At 37.8% G+C, this 14,298-nt stretch overlaps 1 protein-coding gene across 2 annotated transcripts in view; it reads left to right on the top strand.

Moving 5' to 3' along the window:
• Positions 1-14,298, top strand: part of HERC3 (HECT and RLD domain containing E3 ubiquitin protein ligase 3) — a 108,352-nt gene that overhangs the window by 46,336 nt on the left and 47,718 nt on the right. Inside the window, exons 3-9 of one of the 2 annotated variants that reach the window (XM_077765116.1) lie at positions 3,118-3,277; positions 7,016-7,092; positions 7,942-8,163; positions 9,347-9,438; positions 10,190-10,320; positions 10,900-11,060; positions 13,319-13,395. In XM_077765116.1, the coding sequence (XP_077621242.1) occupies positions 3,118-3,277; positions 7,016-7,092; positions 7,942-8,163; positions 9,347-9,438; positions 10,190-10,320; positions 10,900-11,060; positions 13,319-13,395 (920 nt within the window). Of the gene's footprint in view, positions 1-3,117; positions 3,278-7,015; positions 7,093-7,941; positions 8,164-9,346; positions 9,439-10,189; positions 10,321-10,899; positions 11,099-13,318; positions 13,396-14,298 lie in introns of those variants that run through there. The other variant, XM_077765117.1, reaches the window with a different exon arrangement.

Here is a 14,298-nt window from a genome sequence, read left to right as displayed (position 1 = left end):
GCATTCATTCCCACATTGGCCCGACCTAAGGAGTAGATTCTAGAAAGAGGGATTATAATTTCACTGTAACAGATCTCCAGTCTGAATCAAATGAGCTTGGTTTTCTTGCCAAAAGAAATAAAATAAGTTGGACTTGGTACAGTCATTGGTTTGATTCTTCATAGATTTTTGCATTACTGGACATTGCCTTTGAGGCCACAGGTTTTGTTGTGGCAGTGGTGATGTGATGTCTGTTTTGACGGCTAATATGTCATGGGACAGGAATTGGTTTGTCTTGGGCTTGACCAGATTGGGAGTAAATGGTACTTGGACTCTAAGCATGCCCTTTCGAGGATGTTCCACTGTGGTAAACAAGATCCAGAGGAATGTTACTGACAGATTTTGAGGCAAGAAAATAGTGGCAGATCAGGTAGAGAGTGTCCTGTCAGACAGTGGAGAAACTTATTAGTGTTAGTATTAGGCTGGATGCTAATATCCAGACAAGAAAAGATAATGGTTGGCATAGGAAGTAAGGTATTAGGGGCTGAGCCTCAGTCATGGCTGATGTGTCAGGCCAGGTACCCAGGCCCAGGAGAACATAAAAGCTGCCCAACTCCTGGAACTGTGGTGCAAGGTGGATATTTGGTCAGAGGGGTAGAGTCTGAATCACCCGAGGTACTTTGATTTAGGAATTTCTTACCTTATTCCAAAATAAAGACAGGACTGTTGCTAGTGTGTGAGGCAAGGCTGAGTTGGGACATAGGTTCTAATTGTGAGTAGATGTTAAAGAAGTTGGGCAATGGGAACTACAAGAGTTCAAGCATCTTTCAGGAGAATCCTTTGATGTGAGCATATTTTTAGTTGCTTATTCTTTTAAAAAAAAAGCTTTTGTTTTCAATTAAATATATACACAAACTATGTTTAGCTCAAATAGCAGCTCCCTGCCTCCCCTTTCTCCACCCTGGAGCTTCACTAGCAGAGACCATTCTTGTCAACTCTTTTATTTAGCACTTTCTTTTAATATCACCTTTATATTCCTAAATAACATGCTTGTAATGCTCTTTCTTGATTTTTTTTCAGTATTGGACATAATGTAGAAACACTGGGGAAGATTAGCATTCTTTTATATTCTCCACCCACTCTCTCCTCTTCTGCACCCCAGACACTTCTCTTTTCCCAAATAGTTGATTTTTTAAATCAGTTAACAAGAGATTTTTAATTGTGTAAATTACATGTATTTGGTTATTATGGTTTTGTATAACATGATTACTTTTTGTTTCCTATACAACATTTTATGTGTTTCATGGCATTAATGATATCTTTTTACTTTTTTCTTGTACGTAGTAATCTCTGTATTCTCTGAAAGAACTGTAAAACCTATAACAATATAAAATTCATCTGATTGTATTTCATTTTTCACCTTGGAGACATCCTTTCAACTTTACTTCATGCTACAGAGTGTTTTGGAAATGTTCTTCACTTCTTTCTTTGTAAGATTTCTGTTTCCTGGGTCCAAAATCTTCCTTTGTTTTGGAGGCATTATATTATGGTAACTTTCTGAGAAAGGCAGCATCTGAGTTAAATATTTTGAGAGCCTTACATGTCTGAAAATTATTCTTTTTCCCTTCTCCTCACATTTGATTCAGGGTTGGTTAGGTACAGAATTCTCAGTTGGAAGTCATTTTCCTTCAGTATTGTGAAGGCATTGCTCCATTGTCTTCTAGTTTTCAGTATTGCTTCTGAGGAGTCTGATGCCATTCTGATCCTTGTTCTGTTGTATTTAAACTGTTTTCTTTTCTAGAAACTTTTTTCTTGAAAAAAGCTTGAAAAGTGGTGGCTCACCACTGAGCCACTCTGGTGCCCCTCTTAAGATTTTATTTTTAAGTAATCTCTACACCCAATGTGAAGCTTGAACCCACAACCCCAAATGAGCCAGCCAGGTGCCCCAAAGGTTTTTTTCTTTAAATATGCTGCTGTATTTTAATTTTCTAAGATGATTTTGTTTCTCAGATGTTTGAATGGTCCTTATCTTCTTTTATTTCTCTAACAGCATAAATTTTTTTCTGCTTCCAGCATGATCTTTATCTTCACAGTTCATTTTCTTCTGTTTGTTTTGCTCTTTTCTTTCATGTTAGTGTTTTCCTCACATGTGAAAATCCTGGGCCAGCCTTTTATATTTAAAAGTAAGGTACTAAAACGTGAGTGGAGCTGTGGGCAAAGCTTGTTAACTAGCAGGAAGCTGGACATTTCAGTGGAGACCCACAGATGACAGTGTCTGTGGATCTTCTTTTTTGGGTCTGTTTTCTCTGAGAAATTCTCTTTTTTATTACCTACGTGTGTATGAGACTGTGTCCCAGAATTGAGGGGAGAAAGGTATTTTCTGGATTAGAAAGGGAGGGCTCTGCANTTTTTCTGCTTCCAGCATGATCTTTATCTTCACAGTTCATTTTCTTCTGTTTGTTTTGCTCTTTTCTTTCATGTTAGTGTTTTCCTCACATGTGAAAATCCTGGGCCAGCCTTTTATATTTAAAAGTAAGGTACTAAAACGTGAGTGGAGCTGTGGGCAAAGCTTGTTAACTAGCAGGAAGCTTGACATTTCAGTGGAGACCCACAGATGACAGTGTCTGTGGATCTTCTTTTTTGGGTCTGTTTTCTCTGAGAAATTCTCTTTTTTATTACCTACGTGTGTATGAGACTGTGTCCCAGAATTGAGGGGAGAAAGGTATTTTCTGGATTAGAAAGGGAGGGAGGGCTCTGCGGGGTGGGGGATTTATTGTTCCCAGGCAGAATTTCACTCATTCCCACTGTTTTTAGTCATTTGTCTCATTCCTACTCATATTTGGGCCTCTCTGGTTTACTTTCTCCAAATAGTAAACATTTGGCTTCTCCCTGGAGAGAAGCACCAGGCACAGGAGGGAATATCTGGGATGTGTGTGCTGATGCAGGCATGTGTGCTACCCAGTGTAGCTGGGATCTAAATTCATTTCTTTTAGAAACATATAAAATTTATAATCTCAAAAAATATGCCAATTTAGTGGTTCTTTCTGAAAAATAAAATTGCCTAGGAGGATAATTCTTTGTAAGAAAGTTCTGTGTAATTTTTAGGCTATACGTTTTCCTCCTTGATATCTCTTTCAGAGCAAATTGGAGCTTTGGCAGATCAGCACATTGTCCATGTTGCATGTGGCGAGTCCCACAGTCTGGCCCTCAGTGACCGGGGCCAGCTATTTTCGTGGGGTGCAGGGAGTGATGGTCAACTGGGACTCATGACTACTGAGGATTCGGTGGCAGTGCCCAGGTAAGAATGTCATGAACAGGAATCTGTTTTATAAATTCTGTTTCCTGCTGTTGTTTTGTTAGACTCTTTGTTTTTGGTTCTACTTTATTTAACTGCTATTTGTTTGTTTTGGTGCCACTGCTGTGCCTTATACTTTTATAGCACCTGTCACAAAAATTGTGATTATTTGTAGAAGTGTCTATCTCCAGTTAAAAAATGTGAGTCGTTTAAGAATTGTACTTTATTTATTCTAGGAACCTAGTTGTTAGCATAGTGTTTGAAACTCAGTAAGTGTTTGAATTAAAAAAAAAAAAAAAAAAGATTTTTTTTTAAATCAAGTAAATCAAATATTTACTTGATTTCTGAATCTTAAATGATTTAATTAAGTATCTATCAGATGCTTCACCACTAAGTAGATATCCAGAATAACGAAGTGACTTCCAGGTGAGCTTCTTAGGGGTGGAGTCTCAATTTTTCAAGAGTTCTTTATGATCAAAGAGGCCACCAGTTTATTTCCTTCATTTAATTCCTTTTTTTAATATTATAAATATATATAGCATAATATATATGTATATTATATAACATATATAATATATATATAACTATATATATTAGTCATTAAATAATGAAAAGCTGGGAGCTCTTGTTGGCATGAGACCTAGATTATTCAGTTCAGCATCACTGTTGGTAAGAGTGCCCAGCACATGAGCTCCTTATTGCATCTGTTGAATAAACAACCTCTTCTCCCCTGCCCAGTTATTGTCCCCTTTAGAGGACCAAATACTCTTCTTCCTCTTCCTTTTTACCCTTCTTAACTTTAATCAAAAGCTGTTTTAAGAAAAAGAGGGACATGGGGGTAAGAGTGATTTGATTGTCTTCCTGATTTAGAGCTGATAATGTCTTGGATTCATTTTTTCCAAAAATTAGTTGAATTTTGGGGGGATAGAGAGTGGCAATAAGAAAAAAAAGTGGTGCTATATATATTTTAATGAAATTATATGATAATTAGGGGAAAGATTTATAACATAAATGACAAAATGTTGATGACCAAAGACTCAAAGATTTTTAGTGGCATTTCATTTCTAAAAATGAAATAACTTGTGTTATAAGAACAATTTAATTTTCATTAGTCATATCTAAATTATGGATGATTTCTAAAGCTTTGGTTTGTGTATAATTTTCTATTTTAAAAGAATTAATTTGTTAATTTGAAATAAATTTGTTAATTCATACCCTAGCATTGTGGAACGTAGCATAGCTTAGAAGTCAAACAGGACTCTAGTGCAGGTTTTGTTATTTATTAGGTGGATGACCTTGAACAAATTGTTTAACTTATCTAAACATCAATTTCTTAACTTAAAAGTGGTATTATGTATTTTGTACCTTTACGAAGTTACTGGGAGGATAGAATGAGATGCATAGGTAAAACATACTGTATGCTCGCACTCTTTATATATCCCTTCTCTCCACCTCAAGTCTATAATTTTTCTATTGTTTATCTTTGTCCTTTTGACCTGCTTCCTTTCTGTAACTGATTATGAAGATTGTGACAAGAGTAATGGTTGACCCATAAAGGGAGAATTATAGAGAATTTGAGTGGAAACTGGCCAGGAAGAAAAGGATTATTACTGCATAAAATTTCTGAAACATTGGCCCCTTAGGCAGTAATGCATTTTCCAATTTTAAGAAATAGTAGGGTTCTACACACTACTGAAACACATAACAACTTGGATGAATTTCCAGAGAATTATTCTGAGAGGGAAAAAGAGCCAATCCCAAAAGTTTACCTAGTGTATGGTTTCATTTATGTAATATTCTTGAAATGAAAGAATTTTGGGATTGGAGGACAGATTAGTGGTTGTCAGGGGCTGGGGATAGGGGAAGGGAGTAGTGGTTATAAAAAAGTACAACCTGAATCCTTATGGTGTTTGAACCGTTTAGTATCTTGATTGTGGTGGTGGATATGTGAACCTACACGGGTGATAAAATTAATACACACTCAGAATTGAGTACAAATAAAGCTGGGGAGATAGGAATAAAATTTGTAGATTGTATTAATGTTAGTGTCCTGGTTATAATTTTTATACTGTGGATTCACAAAATGTCACCGCTAGGGGAAACTGGACAAAGTGTACATGGGATCTCTGTACTATTTCTTTTTTGAAAATTTACTTTTTAATTTGTCAACTTTTTATTTAAATTCTAGTTAGTTAACATGTAATGTAATATTTATATCCTATTTCAAATATCATAACTGCATGTGAATCTCCAATGATCTCAATAAAAAGTAGTTGGGTTCTATTTGGTACTAAATGCATATGTGAACTCTTTTATTATAAGCTTTTTGTATCTGAGAAAATAAAACATTAGCAAAAGCAGTATGTCCTTGACACTGAATAATCCACTCCCTGACTGGCCATCTTTCTTCTCTCCTGAGGGCATGTCCCTCTGACTCCTTTGTTCCCATGGCATAGACTTAATGTCGAGGAACATGGCAACTTGCAAGCTGTAACAATAGGGAGCAGGAGATATTCCTAGGTGCCCAATTCTGTGGTGGAAGCACCAGGCACGTTGCATGTTTTTTTTCGTGTATTTTTTTTTTTTTTTAACCACAACCTGTGAAATAAGTACTGTTCTTGTCCCTGTCTTTCACATGAGCAAGCAGAGGCATAGGATTTGAAAAGTATTCATCTGATCTTCCTCTTTACCATCCTAGGGAATTCGGGTTTTGCACTTAAAGTTTTAAAAATGTGGTAAACAAAAATTGTGATAAAATACTCCAAACATAAAATTTTCTATCTTGGATGGAGGGGGGAGGGGGGATGGGCATGGAGGAGGGCACTCGTGGGGATGAGCACTGGGTGTTATGTGGAAACTAATTTGAAAATAAGTTATTTTTAAAAAAAAAAAAAAAAAAAATTTCTATCTTAACCATTTTTAAGTGTATAGTTTAAGTGTTAAGTATATTTACATAGTTGTATAAACAATTTCCCGGAAATTGTAAAAACCCATCTTGCAAAAATTGAAGTCTGTACCCATTAAATAGCAACTCCCTGTTTCTCATCATCAGACTTGATTTGTATGAATTTGACTACTCTCCATATCTCTCATAAGTATATTCACAAAGTATTTGCCGTTTTGTTACTGGCTTATTTCACTTAGCATAATGTCTTCTAGTGTCACCCATATTGCAGCATTTGTCGGAGTTTCCCTTTTTTCAAAAGCTGATTAATATTCTATTGTATAAATACATGACATTTTGTTTTTCCACTCATCTGTTGATGGACACTTGGCTTCTACCTTTTGGCCATTGTGAATAATGCTGTTCTCAACATGTGTGTACAAATATCTCTTTGGAGCCCTGCTTTCAATTCTTTAGGTATGTACCCAGAAGTGGGATTGCTGGATCATGGCATTGCCCTCATTTTGAAAACCATTTAGACACCAGCCATATTCCTGGGGATCTCCGTTCTGTAGCTTACTCCATTTGCCCCTCAATTGGAAATGAGAAGGTGGGAATTAACAGAGTTATGGTAATCGGTTTAAGCGCAGAAGTGTTTTTTGTTTTTGTTTTCTTTTTTAACAGTAACTCCTAATCTAGGAGGCTAGTGAAAGACCTAGTAGAATTATATCATGTAAGATCATATATTTGATTTTTAAAAGTCTTTTAGGAAAGATGTTATTTATTACAACTGTTGGGAATATTTCTGATCATTGTCTGTGAATGCCCTCTTAAGAAGAAAGCCTTTTCTGTTTCAGGTTAATACAAAAGCTGAACCAGCAGACGATATTACAAGTTTCCTGTGGCAACTGGCATTGCTTGGCTCTTGCAGCTGGTAATGTAACATTGAAATACTATGCAACGTTATGTTAATTTGGGAAACATTTCTCTTTGCATTTGTATGTGATGTTATCTTATCAGACATCTTTAACTAACTGGTTAGGGTCTATGCACTGCTGTTGGACAGTGGCATTTCTCAGACAGCCTTTGTGCAGCTCATATTTTTCTCAGAATGTGGACGATGAAGAAGGTGGTCATTATTGCTCTCACGGGAGGATGAGTAGGAGGAAGAACCTAACCTCAATGCTCTTGAACGTATAGAAGATTGATTTTTTGATAGCTACAGCTAAGCTACATTCTATTATCAAGGACCTAAATAAGTGATAAAGAAGACATTAAGAGAAATCCAAGCCAGCAAATAATACTGCATTCCATGTTAGAATAAATTTGAGGGGAATTCAGTACCAACATGTTGTGCTTGATCCTCTGTGAGATAGTTGAGGTAGAAGCTAGACTTCATGAGCCCTGGGTTTCATGATCTGGGTGTGGTTAGAACTAGTCAGCTTGCTTGTGGATCTAAGCCTGGTGATTGGCCTATTCAAAACTGAATTGACTTAAATGTTTAATTTTTTTCCTTTCTTTGCGTAAATGTTCATAGCCTTCAAAGGGCAGTAAGACTCAGTTTATCACTTGTTGTCATGACAAGTGAGAGTTTTGGTTCTGGCAGTCTTAGTAGTGTGAATGAAGGGTGTCTGTTCCCTCACTCTCAGGAGGGTTTGATGTATTGAAGGGGAGCAACTAACAAATGACTCTGCTGGGCAACTCTGTTGTTCTAATGAGGTTATTTTTGTGAATGGAACTTGTTTCATTTCTGCTAATACTAGTTACCCTGTTTTTATTTCAGATGGTCAGTTCTTCACCTGGGGAAAGAACAGCCATGGGCAGCTGGGCCTGGGGAAGGAGTTCCCCTCCCAAGCCAGCCCGCAGAGGGTGAGGTCCCTGGAGGGCATCCCCCTGGCTCAGGTGGCAGCAGGAGGAGCTCATAGCTTTGCCCTGTCTCTCTCAGGGGCAGTTTTTGGCTGGGGGATGAATAATGCAGGGCAGCTAGGACTCAGTGATGAAGAAGGTAAGCAGACTCTTTATATGTATCTCTTTTTTTGTTCAAAAGCACAGCTTATTTGTTTAACACATGCTTCTTGAGAATCTGCTATGAGCTGACTCATGTTGCGTACTAAGGGTACAGCAATGAACAAAAAAGATTGTACCCTTGACTTAGTGGAGATTGCATGCTAATGGATGGAAGTAAACAACAGACCAGTAAATATATAGTATGTCAGAGGATTTGAGAGGAGAGTTTCCTGTTTTACATATGGCTTCCTGGGAGGGTCTGTTTGATAAGATGTTTAAGTAGACAGAACCCTGCAGTCAAACGGAACAGGGTGTATAGAGGCTGTGATATGGGAAGATAGATGGTGTGCTCAAGAGTGGAATGAGAGGGGAGACGAGTAGCATAGCTGGAGGTCAGAGAGGCAGTATAGGCCCAGTGATGTAGGGTCCTAAAAGGCAAAGGAAAGATTTTGGCTTTCCTCAGTGAAAGGGGAAGACACTGGAGATTTTGAGAAGAATGATCTAATTTCACTTTGGCTATCATGGGTCCAGGAGAGGCTAGAAGGCCAGTTTGGTGGCAGTGGGAGTAAAGTTGGATTTGAATATACTTTGAAGGCAGGGCCAGTTGTTTTTGCTCATTGTTGGGTATATGGTTTGAAATCAGAAGAGGAGAACTGGAAAGATAAAGACGCCATTTATGGAATGCAGGGAAACTCTGTGTGTGTGTGTGTGTGTGTGTGTGTGTGTGTGTGTGTGTGTGTGTGTGTGTGGTGGGTGTGGTGAGAGTGGGCAGAGTTCAGAGTTGGGGAATGTGGTGAAACCATGAGTTAGGTGTTAGATGTATTAAAAATGAGACTCTGGGATGCCTGGGTGGCTCAGTCAGTTAAGTATCTGACTCTTGATTTCAGCTCAGATCATGATTTCATGGTTCTTGAGATCAAGTCCCACATTGGGCTTTGTGCTGGTAGTGCAGAGCCTATTTGGGATTCTCTCTCCCTCTCTCTCTGCCCCATACCCCCTCAAAAATAAATAAATTTAAAAAAAATGAGTTGTCTGCTAGACACACCAGTGGAAGTCTAGGCAGAAAGGGGACTATGTGAGTCAGGAATCCAGGGGGACCCAAAATTCATGCCAAGATAGCTATGTATATTTCATCTCAAAGACAAAATGGTAGTGACATTCTGATTTTTCTCTTATTTTAGATCGAGAGTCTCCTTGCCACGTGAAACTCTTACGAACCCAAAAAGTCGTCTATATTAGTTGCGGAGAAGAACACACAGCAGTCCTCACAAAAGTAAGGGACTCAGAGTGTTCTGGTTTGTTCTGAGATGCTTTGGTGCTGGATATGACACAGATGATTATTATTACTTGATTATTTTTGATAGCATCTTTTAGCATAGTGATGGCATTTAAAAATAGTTCAATGTAAATAATCTTAAAATATAGTATATAACAACATTTTCTGTTCTTGTAAAACAATTTAAATATGTGAAAATGGAAGAGCAATGTACTTAATGTTTTAAAATTATCAACCTATTTCTTCTAAAACAGTTGCATCTAGAGAGAATGAAAGTGTGTTTTTATGTTGAACAAATACTGTTACAGATTTACTTGAATAAAATGCCTTAGCATTTATTCAAGTATAGCTGTTAAAAAGTAGCATCAAGGAGTTTGTGGAGCATTTAATTTCTTATGTACAAATGATTGTGCAAAATCATGTCATTTCACCTACCTCTGTTTCTCCTAATTTTGTTTTGCTTCCTAATACATCATTGTACTTCTAAACAATTTTCAAAATTAATAGATGACACCTGTTCCCTTGAGCAGTGCTGTCCTTGCTCCATAAAGATGTAGTCTTAATTTCCTTTATTATTATTTTTTAAATTTAATGAACATTCCAAAGATGTGATTTGGGCGAAGGATCACGTGAGTGTAGTGTTCTTGTACAGACTGCTGTGATATGAATCTGGTATATAGAGATTTTTAGAGAAATGTACTCAAACTCAGAGATACAGTGCAGTCGTGTGGTGCTTGTCCCTTGTTAGAGTGGAGGTGTGTTTACCTTTGGTGCTGGTTCCTGTGGGCAACTTGGACATGATTCCATGAATGATGAGGTTAATCCAAGAAGAGTTTTGGAGCTGATGGGCAGTGAAGTAACGCAGATTGCTTGTGGCCGGTGAGTGCTCCTCAGAGCTTCCCAGTGTCTGTTAAGACCCAGAAATGGATTTCATCCTTGTCATGACCAAGCATGTGGTTAGAGCTAACCACCAGTATTTTAAGAGATATTAACTGCATGGACAGGTATGGTCAAAGTTTGGAGAGAGTCTGATCTGAGCAGTGTGTGATAAGGACGAGTTTTAGTTGAGTGGATCAACATGGGGACATTCAGTTTTTTCTGGGATAAAGACTGGCAGGATGGAGGGGGAAGACATGAAGAAAGGAAACTTTAAAGAACTTCTTGGAAATTTTGTCTGGTCCACCTTGCTTTTTCCCCTGTCATCCCAAAGGCCAAATGCAGCAGGCCATGCAGCCTTTTCTAAGTCTTGCCATCCTCCCTGTTGCCTAGTGTCTCAGAGAATAGCATTATGGAGAGCCAGCTGTTGTTTGCAAACAGTCACATGTTAACGTGGGATAGGATTTCTTAGGGGCATCCCTAGGGATTGCTGTGCTCATATGTGGTGGTTAAAAGAGTCAGAGTGTACATTCTATCAGTAGAAACTATGCTGGTAAGTTATTTTAAATTATTTTTCCCCAGACAACACACTCTAGCCTTCGTGCCTTCTTCTGGACTCATCTATGCATTCGGTTGTGGAGCAAGAGGTCAATTGGGAACAGGACACACTTGTAACGTTAAGTGCCCATCCCCTGTGAAAGGTTACTGGGCTGCCCATAGTGGCCAGCTTTCAGCCAGAGCTGGTAAGAGTGATTTTCATTGGAATTTAATGGTATTTTAAGTGATAAAAACATTTTATAGAACACATATCTGTTTTTTATCTTGAAGTTTTTTGGAGGAAATAAATATGAGATTTTTTTCTTTTAACATTGATCAACAAATATTTGAGTAGTTACTATGCATGAGGCCTTATGATTAAGATCCTAGAGATCTCAATTGAGATCAAGCAAAAATTGTTACTTTGGCTCTAAGGACCTTGGTAGTGGTGTATAAATTTTATTTATTATCATTGCTGATAATGAAAGTTAATGTTTATTGAATGCTTAACCAAGCTCCATTACTTATGCTAAGCACCAGAAACAAGCTTGATAATTAGTGGTTACTATTCTTATGTTGGAGATGAGGAAACTGAGTCTTTTTTCTTTTTTTTTCTTTTTGAGGAAACTGAGTCTTAAGGAGGTTAAGTAACTTGCCCAAGATTACATAGATTCTGGGGGCAGGAATTAAACCCAGGTCTGCCTCATTCTAAAGCCTATGCTCTTTATGCTTGTGCTGTGATACTTTCCCTTTGCTTTTGCTATTCTGATCATAACTTGACATGATTTCTTCTTATGTCATTTTTTTCTTCCCTTAAAAAATAGTTAAATAGCATAATGTCCATTTCATTGGAAATCCAGATAGGGCAGTCACTCAATATGAGTGACTTGAAATAATAAATCCACGGGCTGACATGAAGCTGGAGAGCCATTAAAAAGAAGTGTGATTTAATAATAGCTTTGATTTTGAAGACTATAAAGTGATTTATGGCTTGATTAGGATTTTAAAAAAATGTTTATTATTTATTTTGAGAGAGAACAAGCAGGGGAAGGGCGGAGAGAGAGGGAGAAAGAGAGAATCCCAAGCAAGCTGCATGCTCTCAGCACAGAGCCCAATGCGGGGGGTCAATCTTCCAAACCGTGAGATCATGACCTGAGCTGAAATCAAGAGTTGGATGCTTAACTGATTGAACCACCCAGGTGCCCTGATTAGGATTTTCTTTTTAAACAATAATAACCGTAAGTTTCCTGCTGGTTTATAAGAAACTAAAGTGCAAGGACTGAGTCTTTTCCTCTTTGTAAATTTGGCATACAGCACAAGGCTTGGATGGACTTCTCAGTCAGTAAAGATTTATAGAATGAATATATGAGTATCTGAAACTTACTCAGATGGAACTTAAAATATAAGATAAACAAGATTTGGTTTTGATGATGTTCCCTACAGTGAAAGAATGGCTAATTGTCCTCTTCTCTGTGATTTGAGAATTTCTTTTATCCTAAGGCATTGTAGTCATGCTAGGAATGCATGTATTTAAGAAATATACTAATTTTAAAAGCTCCGGTATTGTATTGGTTAATTTGAAATCACAAATTCTTGAAGTTTCATTACGACCTAATTTATATGATCATAGCTTTGTGTTTGGATGTTTGCCAAGATGATTTTATAACGTAAGTAGGTAAATTTCAATTCATTATGTACATGCTGTGGTTTTAGGAACCTTCATGGTAATGTGGGAGCACAGAGGAAGGCATCAAGGAGTATTCCGGTTAGAGGAAGTTTGAGCTGTGTCTTAAAGGATGATTTGGAGTTAGCCAGGTAGAGGACTGTGAGGGAGTGGGCAGTGGTGAGTACCACGGAATCGCACAATTCCAGGAGCACTCTTACAACTGTGCTATAGGAGGCACCATCGTGGAGAGTACAGTGTGCATGGGGGGTGGTGGAGGAAAAGATGTGGAGGTAGGGAATAGTGTGGTCTGTTAGCAATGAAAGCAATGTGGTGATATTGGAGGGTCCCTGTGGATAGATATGGTGTGATAGGAGATAAAGCAGGGTGTAGGAAATGGAGGTCCTTATATGACAAGCTTCTTCCTGAAGGGGCTAGAGACCACCACACTTGGATGTTGAATTATTTCTTAGGCATGTTACCATTGATAGTGGTGACATTTTTAAATTTCAGGTCAGTGCCATGGAAGATTATAATGAAAAATAGAAACGAGGTCAGGATTAGCTGATGGTTAGGGTGGGGGTGGAGGTAGGGTTGGAGTGGGGGATACTGTTTTATACATTTATTTTTAATCGAAGTAGAAACAGTTTTGGGCAGAGAGCCAGGAGAGAAGGTTTCTTCTCTGATACAAATAAAATGGATAGGAAACTAGTCTGAAACATATTTTGGAATATTAGAAAAGGGGATCAAGGAAGTAGCTTAATTATTGAAAAATATGCTTTTGAAAATTTTTTTTGACAGATCGCTTTAAATATCATATTGTTAAGCAGATCTTCTCTGGAGGAGACCAGACTTTCGTACTTTGCTCCAAATATGAGGTAAAATTTCTTTTGACAGTTTTTTGGGGGTGGAACAATGGTGAACCAGTATTTTAATAAACAATTATATGAGAGCAGTGTTACTCTTTGTTTCTACCAATTTTATCTTACTAAGGTAAGCCAACTAGACCTTGAAGATGTTCTCTCCATTTTGCTCCCGTGAAGTGCCAATGACTTTCCTGGTATTTTAATTGTAGGGTTCTAGTTTATAATTTAAAGTTATTTGTTTATGTCTGTATTCCAAAAGATATTTAAGGAAGCCTAGAGAGTTTATACTTACTTTGGCATTATTTGACTTCCCATTTTTTCCCCATTAAGTAGCAACAAATGCTAGGTATTTGAAAATTTAGTGGGTTTGTTTGATGTGATTGAGTATATGCAAAATATAAAAAAGATGACATGGTATTCGGATATCCTTTCTTATTTATCATTTGCTCATAGCACCATACTAAAATTTCAGATTGTCTCCAGTGTCGCTGTAGTGAGTAAGTAAGGAAGAATGATGTTCCAGTATCTTTTCAGGGTTGAAGGTAGTGGAGAATGTGGGCCAGTATCTGTGACAGAGCTTTTAATTCATTCCCCTCTTCCTGGACAAGGGAAATCATTCTGAAACCAGGGGCACAGATTTGTTTTCTGCTCTCCACTCCCTTCCTTGTTTTTGTGCTTTCTCTCCTCTCTTCTTCCTTGCCCACCTGCTTTTATTCAAGAAGCATGTAGAGAGAGGACCAACCATATATCATGCATTGATCCTTATCCTCTCATGGAGGAGCAGGGAAGGGTTATTCATGATGATAAAGGAATCACAATTGGTTTGGAGGAAAAGAGGAGCTGTGGCAACAAGGGGCCCTTTGAGTCCTGGAAATTTTCTCCATTCATCTGACACCATGCCATCTTTAAATACAC

Source organism: Crocuta crocuta, unplaced genomic scaffold (assembly GCF_008692635.1).
Source record: "Crocuta crocuta isolate KB4526 unplaced genomic scaffold, BGI_CrCroc_1.0 scaffold134, whole genome shotgun sequence".
Taxonomy (NCBI): Eukaryota; Metazoa; Chordata; class Mammalia; order Carnivora; family Hyaenidae; genus Crocuta; species Crocuta crocuta.
This window is presented reverse-complemented; position numbering and strand designations above follow the sequence as displayed.